This window comes from Zeugodacus cucurbitae, chromosome 6 (genome assembly GCF_028554725.1).
Source record: "Zeugodacus cucurbitae isolate PBARC_wt_2022May chromosome 6, idZeuCucr1.2, whole genome shotgun sequence".
NCBI lineage: Eukaryota > Metazoa > Arthropoda > Insecta > Diptera > Tephritidae > Zeugodacus > Zeugodacus cucurbitae.
In genome coordinates, this window is record NC_071671.1 from 46,140,365 (window position 1) to 46,154,830 (window position 14,466).

A 14,466-nucleotide genomic window follows, 5' to 3' on the forward strand; every position below is an offset into this window, starting at 1 on the left:
TTTGATTGATTAAGATTGAATATTTGTTAGTTACACCTCAGAATCGAGATATGCTATTATCTACTGAAGGGTAAATCCGTTTAATATCAGATCGAACTGAGTTCGATACTTCTCTCTTCCGTAATGGTATTACGCAACATTGGCAAATGAGCCCAGTCAGTATAATCTGATTTGATATTGAGTTTCATTATTTACATGGCCAATCTTAATACACTCAATTAATAACAAGAAAAGTAAAATAATGCCCCATGTTCAGTTATGTACTTCAAATATTCTAAAATTAAATAAAACAGAATTTATGAAAGGTTCTGGTGTCTAGTAAAACGGCAAAAAAACAGTAAGGATAAGTTTTCAAAGTATTAAATATTCTTAAGTGAGTTCTTTCGAGTTCTAGTGAACATGAAAATGATCCTTCAGCAGATACTCGTACTTAACAGATTTGTTTTAATCTACAATATCTACAAATCATAATGCCCAGAAAACATATTAGGTTGAAGAACAAGTGTAATAGATTGACCTGATGACATACCAATGGATGCAGATTTTTAGGTAAATTATTTAGTCATCATTATCTTAATTATCTTCATTAAGAAAGGTAACGCCGATGAGTTTCAAATAAATAAATACTTTTTCGAAAAACGTAATAAATGTTCAGCTGCGTAAAACCTTTTCGATCATAGTAGGGATAAATCTATAACTACATATAGAATAGAACGATGCTCGGGGTAGGTTCGAAAATTTTAGAACTCACACCTTTATATACTTTATGAGTCGAACTGGTGAAGTTACGACAATGCCAAAACATGCGAATATTCTAAGGAATTCAATAGATTTACTTGTATAACTCGATAATGTCCATTTCAGATCTATGACGCTATGACGAAACAGACAAAATATAATTATAGAAGATAATATATATAAGGTTATATAAAGGAAATGGTGTACTCTGTCGTACAAAAGATAATCGATATTGTATTGAAACCATTAATATTTCGTGGTACTCTGGATAGTCGTAATTCATCCCACTAATAAGCCTCTCTTTTCCCTTAATAATGAATACTCAAAATTATTATCTCTTTAAAATGAATACCTCAAAATGTAAGAGAAAGCTCTTAAGGGAACTGTCAAGTATGCTAGTAAGAACTGGCACTAGATAAAGTCGGTATCAATGATTCATTCGACGTTCCTCTGCTTACGTCATTTTAACATGGATATCTCGAGCAATGTGTGAGTAAAATTAAGCCTTTTACTGTATCCTTATTATTTCTGAAAGAAGTGTCAACCTCTAAAAATAGCCAATGGCTATTGCAATAATTCATTTTCCATACCGAGCAATCACAAAAGCTATTTGAGCTCAATAAAACCTCTTCAATATGCTGCTGTGATCAACTTAAACTTTTCATAAAATAATAATGGTAAAGAATGCACGAATCTAATATGAAATTATACTTATGAGATGTGCCGCTGTCACACCCATATAGTGCGACACATACATACGCGTAGGGTCAAACACGCCGAGATACACTTAAGCGGCAACTATAAACACAACTTAGAATATAATGCGACAGTTTAGCCAAACTTTTATGGCCAAAAGGCGCAGCAAGCATGAGTCGTGATTTAACGAGCAACATACGCCCGCAGACGACGGACAGGCAGAGAGAAGGATACACGCACACATTCAGCCAAAGAAATCGAAGTAATAACATAAAAATAAACTATGTCTTTGCACCGTTGTAAAGGGCTAAAAGGACACTAAGCAGCGCTTAGGAAAGGGATAATCAGCAAAGCAGCGCATTCACAAGGAGGAAAACTAAGCAAAGTGTAGCAAAGCATATGCTAAAGCCTTGAGCTGAACACGCTTTTGACCCTTGCGAAAAGGTTATGCGGAAATTGCGTTGCAACTTTTTTGTTTTTGTACTCTTTTTTCTGCTTCGGAAATATGCTCGTTATATAAAATTAAATAAAAGTGAAAATACCGCCGGTGGCGAGGACACGAATATGCCAGTTATGTGATATGGAAATGAAAATTTCAATATGGACTTTAGAGATGCCCACGCAAAGATTAGAACTTATTAAGGGGTCGTGAGTGCGGAAGCAGCACTCACTTGTGAGCAAGCTAGTATTAAGGACGAAAGGATGAGCAGCTTGTGCGCAGCTTATTTGCCTGGCGACTGATGTCCGCTCAGCGATAAGCTGCTTAGAAATTCCAGCATACACCTGCAAGCAAGCTGCCTGTGTCATTGACTCGCCCACTGCACTTATCAAGCTTGGTTGGCTGGCGTTGCCTTGGCGCGTTGCTGCGTAGAACCCCACCACATCCTTACTCATTTACCAAATTTTTTTTGTGTAGAGATCTTAAGCGCATATTTAAGATAAATGATTGTTGCTGCTGTCTAGTTTTCTGCGTCATTTCCTTGCTGCTGGCGTTCGGGCGTCCTTTGGCGCAAGCAGTCTCACCAAAAGTTTGGTCACGTTCTTGCTATTTGGCACGGCAGCAGCAGCGCGTGTGGGTTGGTTATTGTGTTGCTAGCGTAAGTTTCTGAGGGTGTATATGACAAGCCGACCACCCAATATGCTAACTCTACTCTATGCTCCTCTACTGTGAGGCTGCGAGGACCACACCACCCTCGCCACAATTGCGTTTACCTTCTTATTACGTAAATTTCTATTATGTTGTTTGTATTGTTGTAAGATTTTAAAATGCAAGACGCGCGCTAGCTTAAACGTTTTAGAAATCTATTCCATTTCCCCCAAGTAAGGTGCGCCAAGCTTACAGGTTTTCCATTTTAAAATAAATTCATTTTTTTCTGCACATTTTCTCACATACACTACGACTGTTGGAAATGGAAAGTGCGACGACAATCTTGTGCTTGTGCCGCCATATGTGGCATCCGAGAGTCGTGCAGTTGTTGTTATGCGACAGCACAATTGTAGCGTGCAACTTGCACGCGTTCGCTAAAGCTTAGTGCCGCAGTCACATATGGTCGGTATAAATTGCAAAATTTTGCTTTTCACTGTTTCTTGCCTCTGTTTTGTTTGTGCAAGGAAGGAAGCATCTAGCATTTAGTTGTTAGGTGGTGACAGTGGTGTCTGTGTGACGCAGGTGAAAGTCATCGCCGCCGCTCAGATTGTGTTCTATGACAATGACAAATGAAGCTTTGAGCATAATCATTATTTCATATATATTTATGTAATTCTCTCACCACCCTCAAATGCTGCAATTTCCTGTGCCTCTATTAATGACTAACAAATGTTGAATATGCAGTTCATTGACACATTTTAAATAAGCAAACAATATAGTATTTATTTAAGAGTCATACTTAGTTTTGACAAGCTTCTGTTTGAAGCTGCCATAGTTTAACTGTTGGATTTTGATGAGAATTTGCCTTGTCTCTCATGAACTCTGCAACACAACTTTTATAATATAAGGACAGCTGAGGATCTTATTTGTCGTGCAGAAGATAACTAGTTTTTCGGCAAAACTATATATTAATATTCAACCAAGTTGTCATTGAAAGCTATAAGCCGATTATAGTAGTACTATTCAAGCATTCTCTTGATGTCTGACAACAGAACAAAACCATCAAGGATTATGCCTTGATGAAATAATTCTTTCTTTTTCTTCCAATCAAGTCCTTATTTTGTGATTGTATTCTCCAAAAAAGTTTATAAAATTCGGAATAAAATATATTGACAGACTATTACATTTTCCATGCTTTTCTTTCAATTGAGTACAGTCAACTTCTATTTTTATCGATTGCCTTCCGGGCTAAATTAAGATAGCCATATTTCATTCATTATTGTCACGTATCGATTAAAAACTTTGTGATTATCATGACTGAAGAGCTCCGAACACAGCTCAGAACTATCAATATGTCGAATGGCGTACGACCGAGTGTGGTACTTTGGTAGCTTTTGAAACTTAGCCTAGCTAGATCAACTTCATTGGCATGTTAACCGTTCCTTGTTTAACTTATAGTTTATCTCAGTAAATAGTGGGATTTCCGATGTTATCAATGAGGGTGGCCGAACACTGGCGACTGATTGCTCGTTGTATTTTCTTATAGCAAAGCACGTATTGTTTTATTTTAACTTCTGATGATCCTGCTAGAAGTCATGCTGTCAACGCGGGGGAACCTTTTTCCTGAGGAATCGTCGGCAATAACGTCAAAATGGCAGAGTTTTTAATATTTTTCTTCAAAAAGTTATAGTTTCACTCGTTAAATGTGTGTCTATTAGACTATACATATGTATTTTAACTTAATATTAAAAAAAAAAGATTGAAAAGAGACAGTTTTTCCCTGACCCATAAATAAAACTCGTTGCGGGAAGCTGGGAAAAGCGAGTACAGTTTGGTCTTTTTTTTGAAAATTCTAAATATCAAATGAAACCAAATACAACAGAATCATGGGATATTATAACAAATTTATTACCTTGATTTTTCTTATCCTTTTTGGGTGGGTAGAACTATACTCGCGGTTGCTTGGTTCTCTCAGAAGCACGCCATTCGCTTCAAAAGCATTCGAGTGCTCATGTTGTATTACTCAACCCGGGAATTACTTCAGCAATCACAACCTACGACGGTAAGAACAATTGGTATGTATTCCCATAAAATGATGCGAAATTACGACTGTGATGACTCCCAGCGACTGCCAAGCTTCCAGAAGGGAACTTCCGTTGAACCTTCATAAATAAAAAAGCCACATATGGCACCATATCCGTTCCCAGACCAAAGAGCGCATTACATTACGGTGGCTTAGTATGGCAAGCGATTGCGAGGAAGGTGCGAAAAAAGTGACAAAGTGAGGAAAAAGGGCACCACTGAATGAATCAAAACAAAGCGACACGAAAGAGAATGGTTATTAAAATAAAAATAAAAATCAGAATTATTTGATAAAACAGTAAAAACGCAAACGAAATCACAAGTGCAGAAGGAATATGCATTTGCAAGAGGCATACCATAAACATATATGTATGACGCAAAAAAAGAAGTGGCGCAATAAAATAGGCGAAAGGAACCGGAAAAGGCTAAGAGCAAGTGCCGCAAACAATTGAAATGGAAATCAAAGTGGGCGTTCATGAGTTACTTACTGTTTTATTGCCCCGAAAGGCAAGTTCTGCAGCTGTAGCTGCAAGCGAAAGTTGCTGGAAAGAGTATGAGAAAAAGGAGTAATGCACTTAAACACATACATGTGGTTCGGCCCCCGTCCTTCACTGGCTGGTATTGAGAACTCAGTTATGCCTCTTTTTTTGAACTGTGGCTGCCTGTAGTTGACAACCAGCATTTTTGCTCATTTTTTTTGTTAGCCTTTACTTGTGCATCTTTTTTCTTCATAAAATTTTATTTTCGAAATTTATTGTATTCATATGCGACACTGCCACCATTTAGCCGGAGTTCATTATTTTCACTGCTGCGAAATTTATGCGGAAACAATTTAATTTTATTGTTTTTCCCATAAATTTTAAATAGGAGTCTTATTTATATTTGCCGACAAAGAGAGTGAGAGAATTGTGGTAGCGGGTTTAAAATAAAAATTATGGTCTTTGTGTTTGTGGCAGGGTAGGGAAAAAGCTCTTATCGCACGCCAAATAATTGAAAGTTCTCTCAAACAATATTTTCAATTAAATTTACTAGATTTTCAGATTTGAATAAAATGAGTTAAATTACACAAAAACTGTATTCTAGTTAAATGATAAAATAAAAAGTCCTTTTAAAGATAAGTCACCGAAATATGTATTAAAAATATTTATGTTTATTTCACATTATTATTTGTTGTATTCTACAAATTCTGCGAATAATTTTGACGACTATTGTGTTTTGAACAATCATGGGCCGGGTGGAAATTCGAGTGCATTTTGGTGAATTAGATCTGACTGTCCTGGAAACAGTTCCCGTTGCTGACTCTACTTAAGTTTAAGTTGGTGAGTGAAATGTATTTGAGATCATGTTTCTGAGGTCTTGTTCGTACCAAAGATCCATTGGCCGACGATTTGATTAAGATTGCATGACCGAATAATAAAATATCAGCTAATTAAACTCTTGAAGTTTTGCAGAGACTGTAATAGTAAGTACATTTTATATTCCCTTAACATAATATAATATTTTAAGATATTTGGGAACTTCCGGGAACAATGTATGAATATCCTGAATACCGGGCAATTTTAATATTTCATATGAACTCTATCGTGTATACTATTGCTGTACTAATATCCATTGATACATGTTACTTCCATGATTATTACATATATAACTACCTGAGAAATTTCTATGAAATTTGGTACAAAATATTTTCTTGACACCCTGATGTTACCAATTGAAAATGGGTTTGCAAGCACGCCTAGGTATGCAACCATAGCTAATAATAGGGTTTTTAATCATGAGGTGAGCTTTATATCGGTTCCACCCGAAGCCTTACTTTCTTGTTTTTGTCTCTATTTTTCCATACTGAAGACGACCTAATAAAATTTTGACAACAAATTAATTAGAAAAGCCAACCTTATGTAGGAAATTATAAATAACCGCATCAGTTTATCCCACTTCGAGATCTCCCATAGATAATTGAAAACAACATGTTCCTACTTTCTACATTGGGAGTCTAAGATCTAGTCAACTAATTCTAAACATTGGCAAAATGGACAATGAAAGAATATTCGACAGTTAGACAGTTCGTCTTATCTTGAAATTTTCAATAAGGCTTAGGAAATAATAAATATTAACAACATATGTTTTACTGATAATAATATTCAATTCTCGATGAAGTTTAAATTTAAGGTAACTGTGTTCGGGAGAGCTTCGCCACTCAAAGCGTTCATTCTGATCCATTATTATTAGCAAGAGTAAAGGAAGCTACTTCTTTTTAGAAGTAAGACCAAGTAGTAACCTAAGGGAAATTGGTCAGTTGTGATGGAGAAAAAAGAAAATTCGACTGAGTTGTTTAGTTACGCTTATTAGGGTACCTCAGGGAGCACAATCACTCTGTCTTTCTTTTCAACCAATCAACCAACCAAGACTAACCATTCGAAATTTATACTTGGTAGAGAACTATGAATAATTAGTAATCGCGTTTTGAGTATAATTAAAAAAACACATTTTCTGTTAATATACGAAGCTTTAATTCATATTTATGATGCCAATCTAAAGTAATATGAAATTTGACACCTTTCGTAATATGTTTCCAACTTGAAGATACATACATATCCTTAAATTTCTTTCTCTTTCGTGCAACTTCATATCACTTCGAAAAATATGGCAACACTGTTTCATTAGTATAGATGTATACAAGCAGTCGTAAATCATTTTAGTTTAAGCAAATTAGTCACGATTATTAGAAAACATAATGCTATCATGATCTACATAAATACGCGCTTTCGTCACGGAAAAACTTTTCATATGTCCTCCACGAATTCGCACAAAAGATGGCAACACCAACCCCGTTGCTAGTGGCTTGAATTGCTTATCATGCGTGCTGCAAACTTTTGCATCATTTCGCACAACAAATTATTTAGGAAAACAAATTAAGTGCGTCATCTGTCACATGGTCACATGATAGATTCATCTTTGCAACCGAGCCAAGCCAATGCCACAGCACAACAACAACACGCAGCCAGCCGGCATTCCTTGAATGGGAAAACAACTTGTTTTGACTACGATTGCCTTCTCCGGCAGCAGCAGAAAGTGGACAAAAGAGCGAGTACGTGATCATATTCTGAATGGGAAACCGAAAATGAAACTGAAGCTGAAGCGAAACCGAATTGAACTGCAACTCGGGCACGTCCGCAGCGTGCTGGAATGCTTGCTTCAGAATGTGTGCTGTAGGACTCTCAATTGTAGAGCGGAGAGAGAGGAGTGGTGGTTGCGGCGGAGGAATGTGAACAAGACGTCCAGCTGCCGAACATATGTAAACAATTTTCCAACGTTACCCTGGTCCCGTACAAAGCGAGGGTGCGTCAATCAACCGCTGCAAACGGAGCAGCCTTTGCAGTGTCAAAATTTGGGAGGAGCACCAAAATTTAATTTATCTGTATCAGTTGTAGACACCGTCATGTTTCCGAAGGAAAATCCAACGAATTCATCTTCATTGTCGAATCTACAAAGGGGAGTGTTGCTGCCGATTGGTTGCCTTCATCTGAATGTCTGTCTCTCTGTGTGTGGGCCGTTAGTTGGTTGCTACAAGTTTGTTTTGGCTGCTCCACTGATGGAGCGGGAAGTGCATTTTTAAACGAATATGCTGCTTATGCTTATGATGGTGTGGTGTTAGCAGCAACGTGACAGCAATCTCAATTTTTCTCCTAAAACTGAAATCGAAAAAAGTGAAAATTAGATGCACAAACTTGTTTGAGGTGTGTTTTTGTTTGCTTTGGTGTAGGTGTAGATAGAGTGCAAGTGATCTTAAACAACATCAAATTTAACGTGTTTTTTCGCTTTTAGTATAATGTATAAACATTATACCAATTTAAAATAATTTAATTATACTTTTTTTTTTACACGAACCCATAGTCAGCTTTGATAAAAGAAACAACAAGAGAAATTAGTAATAAGATCTAGTAAAAAGAAATTCAATACCTTTGCATTAAAAAAAAATTAACCGTTTTATTTGATATCTTGTTGACATTTTGAAGACAATTTATTTCTAATGTCACACTCGGGCAAATCGTTCTTCATAAACAGGAACAGGGAACCTTATATCTTATAATTTGAACTATAAGCTGGTTTTATAAAAACCTGTCAAACAATCTCCTAAGGCCTCTAGCGAGGCAATGAAGATGTTTCATGGCCTGACATTGCTCTGTTGGAACACAAGCCCTCTCCTATTGAACAAAGTCGGACGTTTATGAGCTATTGATTTCTTCAGAAGGTTGCAGATGATTTTCTGCCAATCGTTTGGTGGAATTGTATCGCAAACAGATCACAAAAATCTTGCTGATCGTTAATGCTGACTTCGTAATTATTTGCGTCGCTTAAATGCCGTTGGTGTCAGTGAACTTTTCATTACCAATAACAATCTTCTGCTTCAAACATTGTTGGATTTTGTTGCGTTTCAGTAGCGATTCGTAGATGAAAAGTCGTTCCACGATGATTTTTGCTTTAAATCGTGTGGCACCCATACATCGAGTTTCTTTTTGTGTCCAGACTTATTTAAACGGTACCGTATGGATTTTTTGTTTAGCTCATGAGGAATTGAAAGAATTGGAACCGCTTAGAAGACGGTTGGACTCAACGATTTCCTTTATTTTATCTATATTTGTGACAGTTGGCGTTCCAAAGCGTGGTGCATCTTTGACAACACAATTATCGGAACTGAATTGATAAAACCAAAATTGCGTTGGCTGTTACAGTATAAGGACCATCAACACTATTCACGTTTTCAGTCACCTGGATTTTTTCTTTTATAGAAAAAGATGGCGTATGTTCCCTTTGATGGTGTCCATTTTGGACGCGTACTCAAGCAATCATAATATTGTCTGAGAAGAAATCATATATTTCTACAGGCATGTAACGCGTAAGATGATCGCAGTTGTAAAGGGTGATTTTTTAAGAGCTTGATAACTTTTTAAAAAAAAAAACGCATAAAATTTGCAAAATCTCATCGGTTCTTTATTTGAAACGTTAGATTGGTTCATGACATTTACTTTTTGAAGATAATTTCATTTAAATGTTGACCGCGGCTGCGTCTTAGGTGGTCCATTCGGAAAGTCCAATTTTGGGCAACTTTTTCGAGCATTTCGGCCGGAATAGCCCGAATTTCTTCGGAAATGTTGTCTTCCAAAGCTGGAATAGTTGCTGGCTTATTTCTGTAGACTTTAGACTTGACGTAGCCCCACAAAAAATAGTCTAAAGGCGTTAAATCGCATGATCTTGGTGGCCAACTTACGGGTCCATTTCTTGAGATGAATTGTTTTCCGAAGTTTTCCCTCAAAATGGCCATAGAATCGCGAGCTGTGTGGCATGTAGCGCCATCTTGTTGAAACCACATGTCAACCAAGTTCAGTTCTTCCATTTTTGGCAACAAAAAGTTTGTTAGCATCGAACGATAGCGATCGCCATTCACCGTAACGTTGCGTCCAACAGCATCTTTGAAAAAATACGGTCCAATGATTCCACCAGCGTACAAACCACACCAAACAGTGCATTTTTCGGGATGCATGGGCAGTTCTTGAACGGCTTCTGGTTGCTCTTCACCCCAAATGCGGCAATTTTGCTTATTTACGTAGCCATTCAACCAGAAATGAGCCTCATCGCTGAACAAAATTTGTCGATAAAAAAGCGGAAACACATTTCGAACCGAACACTGATTTTGGTAATAAAATTCAATGATTTGCAAGCGTTGCTCGTTAGTAAGTCTATTCATGATGAAATGTCAAAGCATACTGAGCATCTTTCTCTTTGACACCATGTCTGAAATCCCACGTGATCTGTCAAATACTAATGCATGAAAATCCTAACCTCAAAAAAATCACCCGTTACAACGCGAGATACAGATTACTAAAGCCATATTTTGGAAAAAATCATGGAATTCTTTTTATTAGACCTATATATCAATCAAAACACTGAATTTGAACAAATAGTGGTATAAATTCCGTTAGTTTTAGTATGCCCTTTTTCTTTTCTCAACCGTTTTTTAAGTACAATTGAGAGACCATGCCGTTAACATTAAAACCTGTATATTTGCTATTTATCTTTAACTTCTTCTCGATTATAAAAAATTGAAGTGTAATCTTTAAAATATATCAATAATTTAATACATTCAAAATACTGAAACCAACTTCACTTATTCACTTTAATTTGTTTTAAAGTGCAAAAAATATGACTAGAAACTCCCATACTCTTTCCTTTAACTCACAAAATTGACAACCGAACGTCAATGGCAGCTCCAAAAATTCATTAGTGCTCCATCCACAAAATCGCAAAAGCACAAACTGTGCCCATCACATTAATCATTTACGCCCAGCCTGTCCACAGCACGCAACATTCATAATTTTTTCCGAACCTTCTTCCGGGCGCTCTACAGTTAAGTCAACACCATAACCTCCCTTCCTTACTACCAGCGCGCCTCGCTCAGCCACGACTAAAGTATTTTCGTGCCTTGGCAGCGTAACAGTTTGAAATATGGTCTGTCTGCTTCTTCATGGCTTTCATGAGCTATGACTGTGGCTGTGTTTGTTGTGCACATTGTTAATAAATTTGGGGTTAAAATTGCCAACAACTGAAACTCATTAGTTAAAATTTGCTCTACTTTCCATTTAACTCTGCCAAGCGCCTAAAAGTATGCTTCCGCAGCAGGCCAGAGCACTTTACTTAAGTTCATTACTCGCTGCATTGACTTTGTGCTGAGTGCTTGATCTCATATTTGTTTAATGAGCACGAAGTGATGAAAAAATGCTGAAAATCTTAACTTGATTTAATTAGATTTGTTCAACTCAATTAAGGGTGCGTATATCAAATTAAAGCTTTAAAAATCTCTGAGTGCTTGAAAATTGTACTTAATGCAATATTTGTATGGAAATTCGACACCATATATGCTACATCATGTTGAGAGGGCGTAATTTAATAGAGTATTGAATGAAGGGTTAATGAATACTGAAATAAAGTTTCTTTTGTGGAGTATAAGATTGTAATGTTGACCATACTAATATCGAATTTTCAGCTACAAACTCATTAATATCCCTATTAACATGTTTGTGGCAGTATGTGGGCTTATTTACTCGATTTAGTTCGCCAAATACATCAGTATCATATTTCTTATGTTCTTGAGTGCCGAAATCTTGAAAGGGTTGAAGGTATTCCAATTCATGCATTCCTTCTCAAGTTACACATGACTGCGATTTCTTCGCACGATAAACTATTTCCTACTATTTCAAATCATTACTTTGTGTGTCTAAATTAAATCAAGTTTTATAGGAATAATTAAATTCCTTAATTATTTTTGAAATTTTATTTCTAAGCATTCAATTAATTCTTTCTTCTTAAACGACAGAAGGCTGGGCATTCGCAGAGTACGCCCTGTATTCTGCCGATTCTACTATATCAAGTCTCAGTAGGTGGCCTCTTAGAGGTATGTGATGACCCCTGTAATACAGCTTAGTTCTCTTTTGCTTAAAATAAGAAGTTTTTTGGTCTGTCCAGTGTCAACACTACCCCATAGTAGTTTTGTGGTACGACCTGTGGTGCACATGTTCCACAGTCTGAGATGTTCCCCTAGCATCCATTGCTTTAGGCAGCGCTTGAGAGAACTGAAAGGTCTGAAAGTTGAATATAACCGAATCTAGCCATTTCCTTATGTGACCAAAGAAAATCGGCGGATTAAAGTATAGAGACTGTGGTTGAGGGATTGAAACCATTAGAGGTACTGTATATTTTATGCAGATATTTAAGGTCGGAAGTCTTTAAAGGAGCTTTTGAAGACGGAACATTGCGCATTTTTTTTTAAATTATGGGTGCTGAAATATCTAAAATAGTTTTATCGTGCTCAAAAAAATATAACCACTCATACTATATATTTATCGATCAGTGGTGAATAGAAATGATCATGATCCTCTACAGTCAATATTGCCATACGATTTTGATGAAATAATTTAATAATACCGATTCTCGACTGATCTACTTGGGTCGATTTAAGAAAAAGTTCAGACTCTTCAGATCAAGTATGTACAATAGAATACAATACAAAACCTTATCGATTTTAAAGAATGTGTTGTTTCAATGTTAGAAAAAGAAGTAAGGAAAGGATATTAATGAGATCTCGGGGAGAACATTTTTCCTCGGGATGGAATTAATACAAACAATGTTTCAGGACTTGGGAAACTATTTTTGATTTGAGGTTAGATTATCATTTCACATTCTAATTATAAAATTTCATGAGATAAAGAATGGGTAAATCATTAAAGCTCAACAAATAAAAACATAGCACATATTTGAAACCAATAAGTCATCAATCAGTATTAACATTTAAATTGGGTGTGGATAGCGACTCCCACTTTTTAGCTGTGTCTTGTATTTACTGTATAGGCTTACTCATTTCGACGTAACATTAATGAATTCGTTTTCAGTAGGTTTCAGCAAATGATTGTTAAAACGATTCACCCTCTGAATGTTCCACATTGTTGTGTGCTTAAAATTTTAAATCAAAAAACTTTGAGCTGCCAAAATTGTATTTTTCAATAGGCAAATCAAAGCAATAAAAAATATATTTTCTATTAATAAATACTAATTTAATTATCCGCCTAACTAACGAACATGATCAATTTGGACATTTACAAACGCACCTGCACAAAAGCGGCACAATTATGGAAAGAAGTGGATGTCACACAATCCGAAGTGGAGGCCGAACCCGATGTTGAGCCAGAGGCTGAAGAAGAGCAGCAGGAGGAGGAAGAATTGTTAGAGGAGTTGGACTGCTGCAGGGTGATGGGCGAATTGGAGTGCATGAAACTGCGCATACAGAAGCTACAAATGCGACTCAAAGTGGATGACACCTGCATCGATGAGCCCTGCATTGATCCACAACTCGAATTGGCCTGCTCAAGTAATCCGGAAGTGTGTGAACTGCAAAAGAATCATCATAAACTCCAATGCCAAATTAACGAACTCATACGCTGCTGTAATGTGGCCAAAGATCAGATCGAAGAATTGCGTGCGCGTTTGTGTCAGAAGTCACGTGAAATACTCGAGCTGCAGAAGGCCGTCTGTCTGCTGGAGACCTGGCGTAATACGTTGCAGCATGAATTTGGTGTGTGTTATGAACGTTTTCAGTATTTGAAGCATGTGAAAGCCGAATGGGAAGATGTGGAGAAGAAACTGGACGAACAGAAACAATCGTTTATGTTGTTGGAAAAGACGCTTGTGCCGAAGGTCTGTTTCGTGAGTGAGAAACGGCAATTCGTGGAAGAAATTGCGCAGTTACGTGAACTGATGCAGGAGATGTTTCAGGCGCACAACGCCAGATTCGATATGCTGGAACGGCGTTTGGACGGCATTGAGCTCACCATGACAACGCCACCAGGAATTGCCATCAATTTGAGTCCGGCTGTTAAGGACAAGGTAAATCGTTCGCTCAACATGGGTAAGGCAGAGCAGTAAATCGGCGATATTTTGGTCTGTTTTCAAAACTAAATTGTGCGTAAGAAATCAAATAAATATTTTTTTCTGAATTTTCTGATGTTTTTTATTCTTTTTTCTTTTGATGCTCAACCAAATCACATTCACAGCACTAATTAGGTTTCGTTGGGATTAGGAGTTCTTAAAAAACTGCTCTTCAAATAAAAAGTACTTAATTGCGTGCCTCCACAGCCACTTTGTTCATTAGTTGGAGTGTTGCTTGGAGCATTTCAATTTGGTCTAAATTAATTTAGCAACTCTTAATGCCACTTTGTGTTGCGCATTTATTTGATATTTGCTGCTCTGGCTCCTGTACAGTAATTTCCATTCAGCCATAACAACTTTCACCATAAAATTAAACTTTTTTCTTC

The 14,466-nt window shown here is 36.9% G+C and overlaps 1 protein-coding gene across 1 annotated transcript; it reads left to right on the forward strand.

The window, feature by feature from the left end:
• The first annotated feature begins 13,073 nt into the window (after window positions 1-13,073).
• LOC105209878 (uncharacterized) lies at window positions 13,074-14,148 on the forward strand. The gene has a single exon (XM_011180527.3). It carries the CDS (start codon window positions 13,235-13,237, stop codon window positions 14,075-14,077), a length of 843 nt encoding a protein of 280 aa, XP_011178829.2. The 5' UTR covers window positions 13,074-13,234; the 3' UTR covers window positions 14,078-14,148.
• The last annotated feature ends 318 nt before the right edge of the window (window positions 14,149-14,466 follow it).

Bases quoted from the DNA above. Each gene is read 5' to 3' on its own strand.
- LOC105209878 (XM_011180527.3), top strand. From the start codon at position 13,235: ATGATCAATTTGGACATTTACAAACGCACCTGCACAAAAGCGGCACAA.